Below are 19,900 nucleotides of genomic sequence, written 5' to 3'. Positions count from 1 at the left end.
GCGTGCTTTTATCCAGGCGTCGTTACGGGTCGATAAATCCTTTCCCGTAGGTACAGCGGATATTTATAACATTTACCATTCCACACAGCGTCGTTGGGGCGTTAATATTCGCTAGAGAAATTAGATCGCAGCGGAAATGGCGCAACGAGGAGCGTCCGAGGCCGAAAGATATCCAACGAAGGTCCTGCGCGCGAGCACGCGACACACGTCACATAACGATATAGTGCAGGAGCAGAGATCGCGAAAAGGGAGGTCGATCGTTGAACGAGAACAGCGTAGATCCCGCTCTCTTCGATGGACGTTCGTTAAGGGAAAATATATTTGGCAATCTTCTATAGACCGTAGAGTACACCTCGTCCCGACGACTTTCCATTATTCGTTCCACACGACCACGACTCGAAGCCATCAAAAATATTTCTCTTTCCCGCGTCGTTCCATCGATCGGCTCTCGACGTAGAACGAATCGCCATCGTATGAAAAATTGCGCCCGACGATCGCGCGGCCAACTGGGACAGACCGGTTAGACGTGGAAACGAACGCGAAAGGAAACCCTAGGCGTTTGCCGCGTCCTCGCTCAACGACCAAAGAACGACGATAGTTTAGTCTAAGTGACGCGTCACAGGGTACACACCGGTACGTACTTACATATGCATATCCTCCCCGATCCAGCGCGATCAACGAGAAGATAAAACGGCCGTCCTAGATAAACGAAATCGATCGGTCGGCTGATCGGCGTGCAGACAACCAGCCAGTGTTGTTCACCTGAACGCGCCGGCGACGAGCGCCAGGAGGATGCTCGGTATCAGGATGATCGGTACCGATCTGGTCGAGGAACTTCCGCCGGTTGGACCGTCGCTGCTACGGGACACTTTGCTGCGCACCAGTTGCCCACGTTCGACGGCGTTCGTCTCGTCGCTGTCAGGATCCACGTGGGCACCGATGTCTTCGTCCTCGCTCAACAGCTTAGACAACTTGTTCCTGAGAGGTTTCTTCGTGCAAGGAAGCACGACCTCCTCGTAAGGCCTCAGAATCCTTGGATAGTGAACTTCCAGGTTGTCGGTGTCCGGTAGAGCCCCGTCGATGGTCCAGCAGAGCGGTTTGAAAGTGCCTCCTCGTGTAACTTCTTGGAAGCTTTGAAAACCGGTCTTCCAGTCGTAGCTGAGCAAACGATCCTCCAACGTCATGCCGGACAGCTCTGGCGGTTCTTGAATCTTTACCGGACTGTGACCCCTGTAACGAGAAGGACAATACGTGAAGGTTCGTCCTCGGCTGGACTCCCGGTTCCACGACCTATATATTCGTAACGCGCAGACGGTAACGGTGAAGTTTCAAGAGTCCGGAGAACGGCTCTGCTCCCGTGACCCGCATCGCGAATGCGCGCTCGTTTGCGAGAACAAAGCTCGTTGCGAGCTTTTGTGTACGGCCCAGGGGAGGAACGGGAATACGCGCGTACGTGTGCGCTTCCTTCTTGGCCGAAAAATTTTGGCCAACGGCCTGATAAACTGGATTTTGGCTCGAAAGAGAGAAAGACAGGGTGAGTCGGAAAGAGGGGAGGAGGAATAGAACTCCCCCCCTGGGAGATGATAACCATGAGGTCGTTTGGGTAGTTGGAGTAATTAGTTTGATGGTTCGGTTAACGATCGAGTTGTTAGTAACAGGTGCACGGTTTTAAAATACACCGTAGACGTGGTTTGCCCCCCGTCTGGACGGTGCAGCCATTTGGCCGCGACGTCACGCAAAGATGACAATGATCTCTGTCGGAGTTAACGACCGGACTAGCAACGAGCTGCCGATATTAGTGGTAGTAATAACAGTAATTTAACTACGGTATTCGATGTAGCCGGAGTGTGTTTAGCGAAACAGGACGCTTGTTACATTAAGGTTCGTGACACGTCGCAGGAAGCGTCTTCGTGACACACGTAACATTACGTAATGCAATAAACGATGCGTCTGGCGCAATATAACCGGCGCTCGTTGAACTAACGACAGGTCGTGCGGTCGTGACGCACGGGCCATCGTCGTCCCTAATTGCCAATTTAAAGTAATCAGAGTAAAAGGAGCGAACGTCTGGTCATCGCTTTGTGTGTAGAGGCCAGCGTCGTGATCATTAACGTGGTATCAACCGTGCCGTGTAAATTAATATCAAACGGTCTTTGAACTCGCGGCTGGAAAAAGTAAAATGACCGACGGAACGTAGCCTGTGATTATTTCGCGAAATTCGAATCGACAGGGCCGCTGTGTCTCGTTTGTCTCGCGGCCGGGCGCGACCCGGGGAGAGAACAGGGCGAGAACTGGACGCGAAAGAGAGCAGGACGATCGAGCGCGCGGTCCCGTCGTCGAAAGCGTTGTCGATATTTAAACACCGGCGCAAAACGTTACGACAAATACTCACTGCATCAGCTTTTGGATCCCCAAACTCTGCAGAACCGTTGGTAACGAAGGCAGCGAGTAGCAGAGCGACAGCTCGATGCGCGGATAATAAAGGGCGGACACCAAGCAAGTTTCCTCCTTCGTTGTCGGACCACCGAGCGTGATTGCTTGCCTGGATTTCGACGAGTACGTGCATTCGGCCACCAAATGATCGCCCTGTGGAACGAAAACAGCCGCGTACGTCTACGATTAGTCTCCTTCGACCACGCCGAGAGCACGCGACGACGTCGCGATCCATCTTTCCACCCTGTGACCTCTCTGTAGAGATTGCATAGGCGAAAAGAGTGGGCTGGTCGCGTCGATCGCTACATTTGAATGGGAAATTCGAGAAACGCGACCGGTGGTCACGGAACACGAGACAGAGAGAGGGGCGAAGAAACGCTCACCGGATAGACCCTGACGGGCTTCTGCAGCTTCCGATACTCCTGATAGCTAGGATCGTAATTGGTGTCAGACGCAATGGGTGGCAGCTCCTCGCCAGACCTTATCTGACGCAATCGGACCTTCCTGCCCAGTTGATGAGTATGCATGATGACGGCGAATACGTTGATGCCGCTGTTGGGAATGGTGTGCCCGGTACAGTCCGAGATGCAATGACCTTCGGAGACCACCTCGGGCTGGCCGGGTGGTATGATGTGCCTCCAGTTCGGGTCGATGCCGATGCTCAGGATGCCGGCGTCGTGGGTGCGCAGCCGGTCCGTGTAATACAAACGCAGGCCAGAGCTGTCGGTGATGAACGCATCCTTCTGCGGGTTCGTGTAGTGCGTTTCCAGCATGTAGTAGCGTGGCCCAGCGTGCGGATCGAGCGCGTAACCGGCCTCCGGCGGGTAATTGAAGCCCTGCGAGAAAAACCGTGGCGAACGTTCGATTATGCGGCGGCTCGGAACGTGTCTGACGATTCGAGAATCGGGAGCGTCGGATTTATGGACCGTGCTCGATGCATGCCGGGTTGTGTCAGGTATAAATGGCTCTCCTCTTCGCGCTGCTTTTGTTATCGTGATTTACGATCGATAGTTCGTGGAAGGGATGATCCTTCAAAGCGGGGGTGGCTCGGACGGGGGCATCTCGATCGGTCGGGTTGTTTGGAACAATTTTCTCGAGCAAGTCCCCCGTTCCCCCTACGACGAGGACGCGACGCGTCGCGAGTATACAGCGCGATGGGTTGAAACGAAGTAGAACGCCGGGGTAGCGCAATTACGCGGATAAATCATGTTTGAGATATAATCGAGATTTGAATCAGTCACGAGGGTAATTACACCAGGGTAAATCACTGTCCGCGAATGTTAACCTGACGTCATCGTGGGTGGACCGTAAGAGACAGGACGGGGAACGCATGGAGTATCGCGGTAATTCTGGCTTCTGCGTAATGCATACCAATGGGAAGCGCGAGAGAGGATCGCAAACTCGTTCTTCGTGGTGGCTGGTAACACGAATAGCCAGCGAAGATGCGACTGATCGCGGGACAACCGGTAATCTCATACGCGACACCGCGTCACGATTTAATTGCTTGTACACGTGAAAGCACTCCCGTCCATGTGGAATAATTCAAAAAGAAAAGAAACGAAAGCCTCGTCCGCCGTTGGACGACAAACGCAATTAAAACTGACACGCGAGAGAATCGGGCCGAGAACGATCGGCCGACAGGAAGAATTAACATTCGCGGTACCCCGCGTGTATCGAATCGATTCGATAAATCGAAATTAATTCCGCTTAAGATCCGCCACGAACACCGAAGGGAATCCAATTTTTCGCTCTACTTGGGCGGGAATTTATTACGGGCCGACGTCCGGTCGGCCGGCAAGTTTATTTAATTCTTCATTTACATTTAAATGTGTCACGTAGCATACCTCGGAGCCCAGACTCCAGATAGCCGCGATTGTGTTACACAGAGGAGACGGCTGATTGGGCTGATAGCAAACACTGCCGGGCGTCTTCGCTGCGGATTCCAATTGCGCCTCGTCCGCGCGACACTCGTACAAAGTCATGTGATGCAGGTAATCGTAACTTCCGGGTGGTATCACCGGCTCGTACTGAAAAAGGAAGAGCCATGCGCGTTACATCCAACACCTGTCAAGCGCGAATGAAACGCTACGCAGCCGCCGACTCGTAAGAACTTAATTCATCGCACGCGCGTGTGCGTGTGCCTACGGTATATCTGTTGGCCGTTGCGAATGGACGCGAAGTATAAATCAGGGATCTTTTAACGAATCGACGCGCGCACCTTTGAATCGGCGTGAATCGCGCGCGAGGAATTTTAAGCACGTGTACACGGTTATTGACGCGCGTATCCGCGATGAAGGCTAAATCTCGAACAGAGGAGCTGTTCTCTCTACTTCGTTAGACCAGAGTGCAACGTAATCGCGTTACGTGGCGCGGTCACGAGCCATTCGTACGGAGATATCGTCGATCCGATGTTGTTCCCATCGCGTTACGTGTTCGCTTTTCCTCTGTTCCGTCTTTCCAATTAACGATCGTCGTTATAACGTCCGAGTCCTCGGGGGTGAACTCGAGTAAAAATAACATCGAATCGGGTCAACGAATGCGCTACAACGATAAATCTACGACACGGTAATGAATTTCAGCCAGATCTCGAAATATCCTGCCGCGAAACGTGTTGCTGACGCAAAACGATTCGCGGTTATCGATTTTACAGATCGACTGACACGCGTCCTAGTCGATCCCAGTCGTTCAGGAATAGGTACACCGAAACCGCGAAGCGATTTCGCGTATATCGCTGCCGGAAATGGAGATCAAATTCGACGAATGATTTCGCGGAAAAGACGAGAGGTGAAAAAAACAACACGAAAAACGAAATACCTCGATGCACACGCGCGAAGGTAACGCGACAGAGCGGTGAAACAGAAGAGGATTCGAGTCGTAAAGACCGAGTCGCTAAAAGAGACGTATACGACCTCGACGGCCATTCGCGACGATGAAGGTCCACGAGGAAACGAAATGGTACCCGTGCCTGGAAGAAGAAACTCGCGAGGATCTCTGATCGACGTACCGAGATCTCTGATACTTTGACAGCTTCCGCGTCGACGGGGACCTGGTTCGTACGGCTGCCGGTTTAATCAAGTTTAGATGGGCTAGATGCGTATGACGCGGCACGAGGGGTAGCAAGTAAGTAGGTTATAGCTACGAGGAACTTACCTTCACGACGTGGTGTTTGCGATCAATGTTTGGCATCCTCAGAATGCGGCACCAATGCAGCGTGTCGTGTTCCGTGGGTAAGTGAACCTGCGAAATAATACGAACGCGTGTGATTAAACGAGGGTAATTCTTTGCGTTACGCAACGATCGCCTGGAAATTGTCATCGAGTTTGCGAAACGTTCCAAGGTTCCGCGCAAGGAGGGTGCGGTTGCGAAGTGAGTCGAATAAAAATCGAAGGATGATACAAGAGAAACAAAACGAGCGAAACGGCGGCTATTTTTGACGATTTTAAACGGAGGTAACAGTTTTCGAATATTACCCAGTATTCACCGGAAAGGCGAATGAACGCGAAATATTCGTCCCGTCGTCGATAATCAACGTTAAACTCGAAATCACCCCCCGGGGATGCGACTCGAGCAGGAATCGACTATCGCGAAGAACGTTGGAAAAAAGAGATCCGTAAGGCGCGAAGTGGACGCAACGATCGAGCTCCGTCTCAAAGGGATTCCGCTCGAGGCATACGTCAACGTGGAAACGGCCGATAGCCAGCGTGAATTTGCGAGGGTCGGCGCAAGTCTCTTGTCCGCAAAGGAACGCGCAAAGGCGTATCGAGCAAATTTAATCTTCGCCTAAACGCCTGCGACGTTGCGGGGCGCGGGTGGAGGTGGAAGAGGTCAGAGCCGAGGGATTCCTCTCTTTTCCCGTGATTACGAGCGCCTGGAACGATCGAAGAAAAATCCTCGTTCGCCTGGATCGGGGCTGCGTTCACGCCGAAAAAGGTGGCGCGGGGAAAAGGCGGAGAAGGCAGCAGGACGAGAGAAGGAAACGAAGGTTGAGCTCGAGTTGCAGCCGCGGGGTGTGTGCGCGATCCCGGCAGAAAATTGCGATTCTTTTTTCGCGGCTGCTCTCGAGCGCCCTAAGCACGGCCACGGCGCCGCCGGATTCTCCCACGCGCTCCTGCGAAATTATCGATGTCAAGATTACCGGGAAGGGCGACCACGTTTATTGTTTTGCGGTCGAATATGCTGAACGGCCCCCGGGCGTGTCGAAGATTCGGGCTCGGGGAGCCGTCCGCGTTTACGAGCGAAGCTCGGGCTTCTGGCTACGTTTCCTCGCTCACTACGATACCTTCCCTCCACCGACTCGCGAAAAAGCTGATGTTCACGGCGCGCGCGGTACCATCAGTCGATACGTTCCCCCGAACGAGAGGCGAGCTCATCGAATCGCTTTATCACGCGTGAACCGGGCATAAAGTTTTACGTTTACGCGGCTGTAATCCGGATAAATAGGAAACCGCGGAAATAGACGCTGACGCGAGTGATTCCTCGCGCGGAAGGATCTCCCGAAATACGCGAAACGCCACGAAGTTCAGGAATAGAAGACAGGAGCGAACGTCTGTCAGTGATACGCGTATAGCGAGACATACCGAGGATAGACGCCATAGCGATCCGAGAAGCTGCAGATTGTTCGAGAGCTTGCTCGCAGTGATGCGAAAAATAGAAATCGATATTCGCGGGGATCTGACCTAACTCGTACTCTTGACAGCTGCTATATACGGCGCATCTATAAATAATTATTTACCCAGCCCGGGATAGTACAGATGCGACTTCTTCCACCGAAATACGGTACCGCTGTCAAACTCCGAGAACGGGCTGGAAATCGTGCTCCTTCGCGTGGATGACTTTCATTCGTCGTAATATCGTCCGTGTAAACGCGCAAAGTGTCAAAGACTCGTGCTTACAAAGGGCTACGAAAGCCCGACTCGAGAATCTCGCGCGAGTAAACGACACCGCGAGTGCGATTCTCCACGCGTCTCACCCTTCGCCGCTTTTTCCCCCGCTGCGTGAATTCTTGGAAAGAGAGAAGACGATAATTATCCCTCGGGTATGCCGCGTTTCGCGTACCACGGGTTCAAATGGGGATCTCGGTTCGAAGGGCGGGCCACGTAAAAAGCCGTTTTACGTTGCTCGGCCGACAGGGGCCCTTCGCGTCTGGTCTCTTCCTGTTTCTCCGGCGAAAGGCGCCAACTTTTTACCCGATCCGTTGCCCCTATAAATAAACTAATAACGCGTCGCGATCCCTTCGAAATCGGATAAGATGGCTCGAAAGAGAGAGAGAGAGAGAGAGAGAGAGAGAGAGAGGAACGCGAGCGCGTGAAAGAAGCCCGTTGAAAGGTGTAGAAAAACGAGAAAGAAAGACAGGAAACTCGGATGTTTCGAGACCGGAGATGTAACAGAGATTCGGTGGGAGCTAAAGCAGACCTCTACGAACGGCTACATATCGGGAACGAAGAACGATGGCACATCCTTTCACGCGGCACGTTAACCGAGACTATGATCGATGACGAAGATCCCTAATGAACCCGGCGGATCGTGGAAACCGCGGTGTTTCTTGCGAGCGTAAGCCGCGGCGATATCCTCGCCGGACGTGGACGAGACGAAGGATTCATTCGACGCGCGCGGCTGTCCACGGTGGGGTGGCGCAAAATCCCGAGTAATCTATGCGTCGTGATAACGGTATGCAAACGATCCTTGGAGAGAGAGAAAAAAAAGGACGAGCCGGGTATATAAATTCACGAGGCGACAAGGGCGACGATGAGGCGCGAAATGGCATCCGCCCTGGGCGAATTCGGCGCTCTCTCGTCGGCGAAGTTTCCCTTTCGATTCGTCGCGAGAATGGGCCGCGAAAAAAGTATCGCTGTCGGCTGAGGAAACGGGGTTGGTGGCGTCGAATGAATGCAAACCCGTTTCCTAACAAGCTGGCCTCCTCCCCCCCCCTCTCTCTCTCTCTCTCTCTCTCTCTCTCTCTCTAAAGCTCTCTTTGTGCTGGCAGACATTCATATTCATCTCGCCGCGATACAAAAGTTATTCGACTGGCGACGAACTTCCGCGTACGTAGTTAGCGAAGAACAAGTAGCATTCGCGTAAGAAAGAAGTAAGGGAGACGAGGCGGTGGTCGTAAGATAAGCGTCGCTCTGGTAACTTTAATGTCGTCGCTATCCAGCCGTCTGGAACCAGAGGTGCGAGCGAGAGAGAGGCTGGCACGGCTCTCTCGTCGAGACAATTAAAACCGCAGCGCTTCGCGATCGCGTTACGAAAGTTTTCGCGATGCGGGAACGCGTGTCGGGTAATCAGGCATCGTTGGAATTAAGAAGTTTAGGGAGCAGACGTATTACCGCGGAGAAGTTATGAAGCCGAAATAACGAGAGGGAAAGATGGCGGAGGAGGTATGTACCGTGGAAGAGTAAACTACATTCTCGCGAGTGGAGTCGCTATAAGTTGCGAGCGGATATCCGAAAAGTAGGCGCCACGGAGATTACGGTATCGCGATTTATAACGATTCGACGCGATAGCGCGCCGCTCGACCGAGTGGATGAAGCTTAGAAATTTAGCGAGAAAGCTAAGAAAGCTCGCGCGTTGAATTGCACGGAGAATTCGTAGTCCATAAATAGGGAACGGGCGTACGATAAATCGGCGTATAAGTCGGCGCCCGGTGGTCTATGGCACGGCCATTTGCAGCGTTAGCTCGTCGCGACTCGATAAAGCCTGAAATTCGACTTGTCACTTTCGTTATAAATTTTTATGGTCGAGAGAAACGCGTAATCGTACGGGCTCGTAACTATGCACGCGTCGTATTCCCCGGTTACAGTGGGACGAGAAGAAATTGCGCCAAAAGCGCAAACAATTTCATATCGGAGAGGGACATCGATACGCGCAGGGGGAGGAACAGAGAGGAGAATCGTTTCATTTGCTGGGCGAACGGGTAATTCCTTTCCAGCTGAGAGACGCGATAATTTGTTACAGCGTGATGAGCATCGAAACACCCCGGGTTCGCGATTTCATTCGATACGAAATTGTAAACAGAGCCGATGAAATTAGCGCTGTTCGGGTTCAACCCTTGCCCACTCTGGTAATTCCAATTTATTATTTCGTCCCCGGCTTCGGCTGATAATGCCCACCCTCCTCGTACGTTTCCATTACCCGATTCGTTGACACACGCGTCGCTCGATTGAATCGCGCAAAAATATCGAAAGAATCGGATACGCATAAACGTTGAATATTTCACGCGGTACAGCTATCGCAGGAATTTTCCGAAACACTGCGATTTTTCGGTCAAAAGACACCGGAGGAGGGGAGGGGAGGGGGGGTGATAATCTCGTCGTCGTTCTCCGATACAACCCCGCGCGCTTCTGCACCCTTCGCTCGTCGATCGCGACACGCTGGCGACTCCATTCGCGTCCAACTAGCCGTACTTCCTCTCGCGATCAGACTACAGCCCGGGTTGCCGGATTCTGGCACGAACGGCGGACTACTCGAGTATTTTTCATCTTCATTATTCGCGCGAATGATCGATCTGTTGGTCGTCGACGCGGAGATAGCAGTCACGTAAATCCGCTCTAAACCATCCCTTCCTTCTCGCTGTCGGTATAAACTATAAGCAAAAGCTCGGCAGCCCGTGGAATTAGCATTGTCCGATGCCGGGCGATAGCGTCGACCCGTAATCTATGACCCGGCGACGCTAATGAACGAATAGTTTTTGCCGGATGTGACCCGGTTAAGATTTATGCCGTCATAAATTCGGCGCACAATGCTCCGCGGCTTGCATCCGATAAAAATCCACTCGTACCAGGCTGAACGTTAAACGCGTTCGAACATTCATCTCACGCGCAACCGAGCCACCCACGCTTCGCTCCGTGCCCCCCTCGCTGTCCCCCCTCTCACTCTCTCTTCCTCTCCTCCACGAGCTTTCATTCTCTTTCCATCGGCCGATCGTTCACTCTCCGTTTCGAACGACGACGCGAACGCTCGCGAAACAGAAGCGTGACTGAATCGACCGCGAGAGTATCGCGGCTCCGAACAACAAAACCTGCAGAGACCGCCTTCGAGCGGCCAACGGGAACGAATAATGGCCCCCTCAGCGCCAACAGATTGCGAACGGCTGTACCGAATTAGCGGTTATACGATGAAAGCCCGATATAGGTGTATTATACCGTCGAAAAAGAAATTTAAATCCTCCGAGGTCTAAGAATCTCCCGTTTCGATACTCGGGGCACGGTAGTCGTAACTTCCCTCCGTTTCTATATTCTTCCAAATTAAATCATCGTGCAAAGGTATACCAAATGGTTCGATCGAAATGGTGGAGCGCAACTCGATATAGCACCGCGCAGGGGGCAACGACGTCGACGTAAAATTAAACTTTCCTCTTTACGATTGCAGCTATCGTCCCGCGCGATGATCCACGCGGACATTAGTTCCTGCCATTGGTGTTCCGACGAGGAGACGGCTGCGCCATCTTTCCGTGCAATTTCCACGAAAACTTTCCACCCGCGTTCAATTACAATTAAATTTTGATAACCACGACTACGACGAATGTGTCTAATAACTTCAAAGACATTATCGAAGTTCGATGGAGCCGCGCGAGAGCGCTCGGTTCCTATCCACCGAGGAATCGGGATATCCTTGATTCATTTGTCGTCCGACACGACACCCCGCCAAGTGTAAACTCGGTGACTAGCACGAGGAGGAGAGCGAGCAGAGCTTTCGGAAAAGTAGCTTCCACGGAGATGGAGTTTAATATGGTATCGTTGACACTGCGTTCCGGGCCCGTAATTAAAACTCTTTAATCGCCTTTCCCCCGAACCGACGCAACTCCTTCGTGGCCCCACGAATATTATAAGCCCGTCCCCTCCTGTCACGCGTTACGGCACGATATAACGCGTCGAATCGCGTCAACCGTTGCCTGAATAATTGGATCAAAAAGCTCGCGGAGAGACAGGGTCGTAAAACTTGGTCGTAGAACCTTGCCGAACCGGTCGGAGTTGACGTGTAAAGTACACGCGTGTAGAGAACCGGGCTGAATACGAAACTTTTGACAGTGCACGGGGCGAGAGTTCGGTTCGTTCGTTTTCACCTGGAACCCTACCTTTAATCCCGCTGCTAACAACCAAAATCCGGCGAACACCTATCCATTACATTATTACCACCTACGCCTGCCCTCTCTATCATTATGCATACATAAGACGCGTTGCATCGCGGCGTATCCTCCCCCTCCGCGCCGGTATAATCATATTATGGTATATCCGCCACGCAATGGCTCGTATTACACCATAATTTTCCGCCCACGCGATTCCGCGCGTCGGTTTCGCACATCATCGGCCCGTCGAACGCGGTTGTTGGTGAAACGCGCCGCGACGTGGCGTAAGGATAAAATGCATCGTCGCGGTGGTAATCGATCGTCTAGGGAGCCAGCAAGGGACGTGGATAAACGATTCGATACCAACCTGCTGGTTCAATATGTCCCACGTTTGAAGCGGTGACCCGGCTTCCTCGTTGCGCGAGCTTGGCCTCGGCTGGGCATCCCTTTGCACCAGATAAAGCGGTCTGGATCCACGGACGGCGTCGTGATCCGGCAGAACTCCGGCTGCGGACACTGGTTCTTCCACGTGATATTGCCAAACCACTTGCATCGTGTCGTTCTGGAACACAAAGGGAAACGATTCCGTAAGTTCGCAGTCGAATCGAGTGGAGTCGCGCAGAGTCGTATAGTCGGGCAGCGGGGCCGCGACCAGGTCGGTCCTTCATTTTTCTTATCGAAAAATATCGATAAGGACGGCTTACGGAGGCACAAAGGCCCGTCTTTTATACCCGGCTTGCTATAAAAGTCGAAGCCTTCGGGTTACCAGAGGAACGAGGAGGATAAAGCTGGGCGAGGACGGGATGTAGGAAGGGGGTGAAAACTCTCCTCGTGCTTTCACGTTCAAATTCCGCAGGCATATTCTCGGAGTCTCTTCGGCCGAAGGACGGAGCACTCGACCGAGAATTTTTAATTTAACCCTTTTTATTTCGCAATATCCCCGCCGCCGGCCGAATCGCATATTGCAGTTCCGACGAGCTCGCCGAAAGAGGGAAAAGCGTTCCCGTGTACGTCGCGTTAACCTGTGTCCTATTATCGAAGACTCGACCCGTTGCTTTCAGGCTAAGGCTTCCTCTACCCAAACCCCGAACGCCTCCGTTCACCGCCCCAATCGCTCACCCGTTTCTCCCTCTTTATTTTTCCCCGGTTAAAATGAAACCGACGCAAGTTGATTAGTCAACGTCGCTAATAGAACACCGTACAACGCGGGATCGGACGAATACAGTTCGAAGGGAACACCGAGCACCGTGCCTGCCCGCAACCATATTTTCCTCCCCGGCTCGTTCGCGTGGAATTTATCGCGATTCGATTATATCGACGACCATGAAATTAGATATTCGCCACCTTTTCCTCGCGATCCATCCAAATCCACGCTCTTCGCCCCACCCGGTAACGAGAGCAACCGAATCACCGGGTTATCGGGGCGAAATTAATTAATCCGCCGATTCGATTGCGCGCTCCCCTCGAAACGGTCGCTCGGTCTCACGCGAAAGAATCGATCGGCCGAAAGACGGATCGCCGAAACGCCAAGCGGTGTCGCGATCTCGGCCCGATCGCGCGTGTAGCCGTCGCGGAGCGTGTTTGTCGATGAACGTGTCCCGATAATCCGGCTAGTCGGCTGCCGAAGTAAGGACGGCCGGCCGGATTCATTTGCGATTCGCCTCTCTCTCTCCGGAGAAACGGGCCGACGTTATCTTCGTGAACAGGTCGTATTTACCTGGCCGCTGGCGCCCGGCCAAGCACCGGCCGGGGGTATGCTTGGTTTTATACGGCGAAATTAGTAGCCGGTCGCGTTCGTTTTGCCTTTTTCGATTAAATTGCGTACGAAATACGCGCGTGCACTCGTGGCCGGCACACTCAGACCGCGAGCAACGCGAATTCCAAGCACCGTGAAGCCGCGGCGGTTTCGCGTTTGCCTCGCGCTTATTCCGCTCCTCGGCTAGGTGGTGTACCACGGTATAAGCGACGCGTAGGATAATTAAAGAATCTCGCATGCGAAATATAAAACTCGTAGGCGAGTTTCAAGAGCGGATCCGAGGCGAGAGCATATTGGGTAGCTGAAGGGGCTCGGCCTAGAACGCGAGGACGACGTGCTCGACAGAGATTAAACTGCGGAGACTACGCGGTGGACTACACGCGAGGTTCGTCATAGACCGACTATAAACGTGAATAACGTCACGGCTATGGTATCGCGACGAAAGGAGGGAAGAGAGAAAAGAAGGGATCGCGAGGTAAGACGAAGACGAGGACGCGTTTTGTCCGAGAGACCTGTCAACGGAGTCGCCGGTAAAGCCTCCTAACAGGCCCGTGCTTTAGACGAGGGAACGGCGAAGGCCGCGTCAAAGGATTATCTCTGTATAGACGGAGCGGTTAGTCGAGAGGACTTTTGAGAACCCCGCGTGTCAGCGTTGACCTCTCTCGTGACCGACGTGGAAGGACCACTATATACGGCTATTCACGATTATCCGGCATAGAATCGACGACAGCCGCTAACTTTGACTAATACACCGTGCCCAATTACACCGCCGATACCTGGTCCTCGATGAAAAGAAACGCAAGGTACAGTTTAGCAAACGCATCCGACGGAACGTCGATCTGGATGATCCAACCAATCGTTTTAAATACCGTTCCCGCAGCTGTACCGCGCGGCAGCCGGTGCTTCGCTGCAGGATTACTTAACCCGGCATTTTCTCTGCTCGCGTTTAATAAATATGCCAACGAGCGTGTCCGGTTTATTCACGTGACGTGGTCGGAATTTTCCCACGTGAACGCGAACCAAGCGAGCAATCAATCGAGAGCATTTTCATCTCCAAAAGTTTTACGTACCGGCATGCCTCCGGGATTAATTCTGCGCCGTGTGCACCGATAATCTGTGCCTATGTCGTGCTCTCGCATCGGGAGCCGCGTGCACCCTTGGCAAAGAAGGGTGGCGCGCGAGGCGAGGGTGGCCCTGCACGCGTGCCGCACTCGCGATACCGGCAATGGTATCTCTATCCACACCGGTGGTGGTCGACCTCGAAACACGTATATCGATCCGCGTTATGTGCCAACGTGTGCCGGCCCTCGACTACTCACAATTTCGAACAATCACGCTTGATTGAACCATTGGCCAGATGCAGCCTCGTTAATGTTTCATTCGAACGGGGGACAGCTACTCCTAACCTAATTACAGCGGTGAGATTTGTCGCCCGGATCATCATCTTCTTTGTCCATTAGTTCGCTGGCTCGGAGATACCTGACGCGAATCGATCAACGTTTAATTACGTTATTAACCACACGGTGCTCTGCGCGGATATCACCACGCGTCCATCTGTCCGACTCGCGCGCTGTCACGATCCAGCAAAATTTCAGGCAAATCTCCAGCGATCCGGAATAGTCACGAGCGTCCCGAGTACCTATCCGGATGATTGCAAAATTTCGTAGCTTTATCGAACCCATTGTGATCCCGTTCGCGTTCCCGCGCGAACGGCCGTCCCGAATTATCCCGTTATCGTTTCATAAGGACAGATAAGGCCAAACGGACAGGCCTTAACGATAACGTTAGAGTAGACGTGAGTTGTCGGTGGGAAAAGGAAGAGAAGGATTCCCGACGATGACCAGGAACAGTGATTCGGAAACGGACGACGGAATTACGCAGTCGTTGGATGAAGCGACGCCGTTGGATTCGCAGGCATCTCACGCGTCGGCCATTCACGTTCTTCGATAATCGCTGGTGGCAGTGATCCAACCCCGGCAATCATCGAGGCTTACACGTTTCCGCGCCTACGTTCATTCCGGCTCGAGACAATTGGGCGCCGTTTACCTGAATTGGATAGCCATGGTTAGGTGCAGAGCCACCTAGACGACCTACATCCCGCAGAGAAGATCGAAAGATTTCGTCCGGGCGAAGAGATGGAAGGTCGATAGGAGGAAATGGGCATCGCGTGAGGATGCCCGGGCGGAATCACGCGATCTTACGCCATCGGCCGTGTCCGGAAAGCCTGTTTGACGACGTCATACGAAGCCACGCTTCGCTGTGAATCTGCATCTACGTTTGTGCGCGCGGTCGAAGGTTGGCCGATCGTTAAGAAAATTAAACGTGTCGCGTGCTGGGTCGCGATCGATAGAGGAAGACTCTGGCCGTTGAATAGACCACGTTCGTCGAGAACCTTCGCGCTTTATACATCTCTGCCGGTGAAAAGAAACGGACAAAGATGGTAGGTGGGTAGTGACATTTTGAATGAACAGAGGAGAGAATTGCTACGAAGAACTTTCGTTGGTCGCAATTTTTCGCGCAACGAGTTACGCTCCAACACCCACGCGACTTTCATCCCGAGAGCCGTCGTTCTCCAACTTCTCCGCTTTTCCTACGCGACCCTACAGAGGCACGGAGACGTTTGACCACGCGGAGGGGGCGCGCTGGGAATCGTTATGGCCGAAATTCATTTCGTTTCGAGCAGTTTCATTAAAACGCGAGATTGGATCGAAGGGTATGGTAGGTAATACTCTTTTCGAACGGCCACTGTCAATAGTCAACGGAGAGAGAGCAGGCCGGAGGGTAACGATTCGGGAGGTACAAGGAGAGATTAGAGGAGAAATGGGCAGCAATTCCGGTGGACAGGAGGCAAAGGAGAATCTCCGATTAAGCGGAAATATCTTTCCTTTGCCGGGGACGTTATTCTTCATTAAGGAAACTTTGTTGTTCTTCGCTCTCGAAATCTCCCTGCCTTTTTCTACCCTTGCCCCCATGCTATCCCCTTCACGACCCTTCGGCCCTTATCCCTGCGACCGTGCGTCTATCTCACGAGAACTCGTAGCTCGCGATTATCCTTTCCAATAGTCGTTGAATCCCAGGGACGATATCCCATTCGGAAAGTTAAAGATGTCGCTTGCGACGCGAGCAAATGGTCCCGCCGATCCCTTCGTGCCAGGCAGTATCATAAAAGATTTAACCCGGCAGCTCGGCCTGTAACATGGCCGAATACTGAAACGGAGCGCAGTAAAGGGGCGAAAATTGAAAATGACGTGGCCACGGACAGATCCGGTTTAATTGTGTTTTTTAATGGCACGGCGGTAAAACTTTCGATTTAATTGCTTAACGGTGTTACGAGAGAGGCAGAAAGTTCCAATATCTTGGTAACAATGAGCTGGAAGTCACAAAGGACCCCGGACTCGAGGCAATACCAGAGAAAAGAGATTAGTCAGAAGTCCGAATACCGTAATGGATCGCGAGAACGAGCCTTTTGTCAAAGCGATTCGCCCCGTTCCGCGTAAGTTCGTTTGTTTCCCTTTCTTCGTTCCTCCCTTTCCGTTCTCCATCAGCTCCTTTGCGCCGCGCCTCTCGAACCTGAAACCTCTCGCGATTAACCATTCGCTACCGCGCCCGGATGCAAGAAGGCGTGCTCCGATTCCGACCTGGAAGAGACGTCGTCGGTCGTCAGCCAAGGAGAAAAAATTCCGACCGGAACCGTGTCTTCGCTTGAACCCTTGCTTTGCTCTTCGGCGCGACTTCAGCGAGAGTTGGAGAAAATCGAGAGAATCGAGAAAATGGAGAAAATCGAGATACGAACAGCCTCGTTTTCCCCGGTCGCGAATGCGCGTCCCTTGCTCTGAAATTGCTCGGCTGCCTGTACATCGGAATGGACGTTTGAATAGAGAATATCCTACCGCTCATAGAATATGGATCGAGATGTAGATTAAACGCGTATCGTTTTCGAAACGAGAACAAAGGGCTCGTTTCGCTGCGTGACTTACGTTTAACCGGGATCGAAGAGAAAAACCGAGCGAATCGGTCGACGGATCACCTAGTGGCGGTTGTTCTCGTGGATCACTCGGGGGGTGAGTTGATCATCACCGCGAGACAAAACTTCGTCGGAGCCAATAAAAGTATCCGGTTGCCTGAAAGCTCGTGTCACACGTGCAAAACGAAAGAACGGTGAGAGGGCAGAGGGTGGTGGCGCGGAATAGGAAAGTTTTGGCGAAACGTCCGGCCACTTTACGATCTCTCCGCGGAGTTTCGCGAAAGAAGAGCGAGATCGACGCCCGAAGGACGGACGAACCGATAGGAAAGTAGGCAGAGAGAGCGTAACGGCGGCCTCTTTTTCAGGCGTCGTTAATTGCTTCGAGTGGAAAAACCGAGAGCATGGGGAGACGGTAACCGGCGAGAGGAGGCCAGCTGATTATCGACGAGTAGAACTGTCTTTCTCCCCTGCCACCCCACTGTCGGGTTTTCTTGCGCATCGCCACCCTCTTAGCGGCCCGACTCCGTTCGACGAGCCTTCCGCCACCGCCACCGCCCCCTCCCAACCCCCTCCGTGCCGAACGTGTTTGCAACTCCGATAGGGAAAACTAATATTGAACATTCCAAAGTGGAATGCAAAGGGTGCGACTGGGACGAGGTTGCGGGAGACGAGGATGAAGAACGGGAGGGGTTCGAGTCGAACTTGAAAGTTTTAAAAAGCAATTAAGGGCTTCAAACTTCCGACGCTTACTTCTCCCGCTACAAACCCATTCTTCTTTCTCAACCCTTATTTCTCTCGCGCCCATTCCCCGCCACCGGCACCACCACTACCACTCCACCAGCATGGTCGCCATCGCCATCGTCATCGTCGTCGTCGTCGTCGTCGTCGTCGTGGTTCTCGCTTTTCATCCCTGCAATCCCCTAACGTCCGTATCGTTCCAAGGCCGGTCCATTATCCCGAAAGCGAGAAGAGCCTGGATTCCTTCGTTATTTACACGAATTTTCGACCGACGAACAGAGCGGCGGCCCCGTTTACCGTGGCCGAAACCGCGGCAAAGTTCAAGGAAGCCGCGGGAATTTACGTTGCCATTGAGCGATTCGAAAAAACAGCGTTAATTGCTGTTGGTTCCCTATTTAACGGGTTTCCTCCGTCCGCAGACTCGGTCAAACGACCCAGTTCGAACTTCATTTCGTGCTAGTCCCGTTGGCTGGCGAATTTTTCATCGCGAACAAACTTTCCCGCCATCCGGTTTCCCAACGACCCTCGTCTCGCTCGATTTTCCCTGGCTGCTACATCGAAATTCGGATTCCCGCGATGACGAATTCGCGCGTCGATGGATGAAAAAGAGCAGTCTCGTAAATTACCATCGAGACTTTTAATACATTTTTGCCGGCGAAAAAACGGCGGGTCGAGTTTCTCTCTCGTTGAAATATCGGTCGAATTTCCACGATTTGTCTCGAAAAGTAACTCCCTATGTGGCCTCGGGCAGCGAACTCGGCGGCTAAATCTCCGAATGGATAACCACTTATGTAACAGTTTGCTACGGGAATCGAATCAGTTTTCGACCGACAGACATCCTCAAAGCGGCGTTACGTAACGTGCGTAAATCTCGCAAGAGCCCGGGCTTCTTCCATTCGCGGCCGCGCGCATATCTCGCGAGCGGCCCGACCGGAACACGATATGCATATCGTTCACGTAGCCAGTCATCTGTAACACGGTCCCATTGAAACTGTCGCTGCCACGGTTACAAGCTGGCATGTCTACATCGATTAGATTCGAATTCGCATCGGAACGCTTCGCGCGTATCCGACACCTGCAGCTCGAACATCCCGCTGCCGGAGATAATCGAATTTCCCTGTAAATTTTTCCATCGGCCCCCGAATAGACTGCAGTTATTACGTGTACGCCAACACTCTCTCTCTCTCCTTCTTTCTTTGTCCTCTACGCCAACTCTCTCTCTCTCCTTCTTTCTTTGTCCTCTCTCTCCCTCTCTCTCTCTCTCTCTCCCGTGCAATTTTTTCGCGGATCATAAATAAAGGGATTTAGAAATGTAGCGCGGGGTGATAAATTTGTTTCGGTCCGCGGATCTCGAAATTGATTCATGTAAATTTCCCCCCGTAAATTTCGCGATCCCTTTCGTTTTTAATTTCGCGTTGTAGCTCGAATTCGATGGCAGAATAAATAAATGACGGAACGAAATAAAATAAAAAAAATGGAAATGTAATACACGATACGAGGTCGACTGTGGCGAATAATCCCGTGGTTGCGCGTAAAGCGATCGCAACTACGACGCGACGAAACTAAGGTGCGCCCTCTAGCTCGATGGCGTCGCCAGACACGGCCCCTATCTTTTCCTTTTTCTCTTCTGTTTTCTCCCCGTTGTCGGGACGGTGCCACAGCCAACGTTTAGCCTTCGTCTCGACTAGGAAATCCTTCGCAACGACGGCAGATAATTTCAGAATCGCGTGATTAAAGTTTTCGCGATTAAAGTTGCCGGCCGGCCGTGAATAATGAGTTTAAAGCGTGTACGGAGAGAGACACGGCAAAGACACACAGCCTGGCTCGCGGCCTCTATTATTTTCGCGCTATCCGCCACGTTGCTGGCAAAACAAATTGAATTTTAAATGATGTCCGGTCCGCGTATGATAAAATTTTATAAACCCGCCTGGATCGATCGACGGGA

General features: G+C 52.6%; 1 protein-coding gene across 1 annotated transcript in view; it reads right to left on the bottom strand.

The window, feature by feature from the left end:
- Positions 1–758: 758 nt before the first annotated feature.
- olf413 (DBH like monooxygenase olf413) overlaps positions 759–19,900 on the bottom strand; it is a 160,329-nt gene continuing 141,187 nt past the window's right edge. Inside the window, exons 4-9 of the mRNA XM_017900668.1 lie at positions 11,865–12,059; positions 5,584–5,670; positions 4,278–4,460; positions 2,817–3,269; positions 2,393–2,586; positions 759–1,230 (exon numbers count right to left, since the gene is read on the bottom strand). Coding sequence (XP_017756157.1) covers positions 759–1,230; positions 2,393–2,586; positions 2,817–3,269; positions 4,278–4,460; positions 5,584–5,670; positions 11,865–12,059 — 1,584 coding nt within the window. The remainder of the gene's footprint in view (positions 1,231–2,392; positions 2,587–2,816; positions 3,270–4,277; positions 4,461–5,583; positions 5,671–11,864; positions 12,060–19,900) is intronic.

Source organism: Eufriesea mexicana, unplaced genomic scaffold (assembly GCF_001483705.2).
Source record: "Eufriesea mexicana isolate 0111107269 unplaced genomic scaffold, ASM148370v2 scaffold1312, whole genome shotgun sequence".
Taxonomy (NCBI): Eukaryota; Metazoa; Arthropoda; class Insecta; order Hymenoptera; family Apidae; genus Eufriesea; species Eufriesea mexicana.
This window is presented reverse-complemented; position numbering and strand designations above follow the sequence as displayed.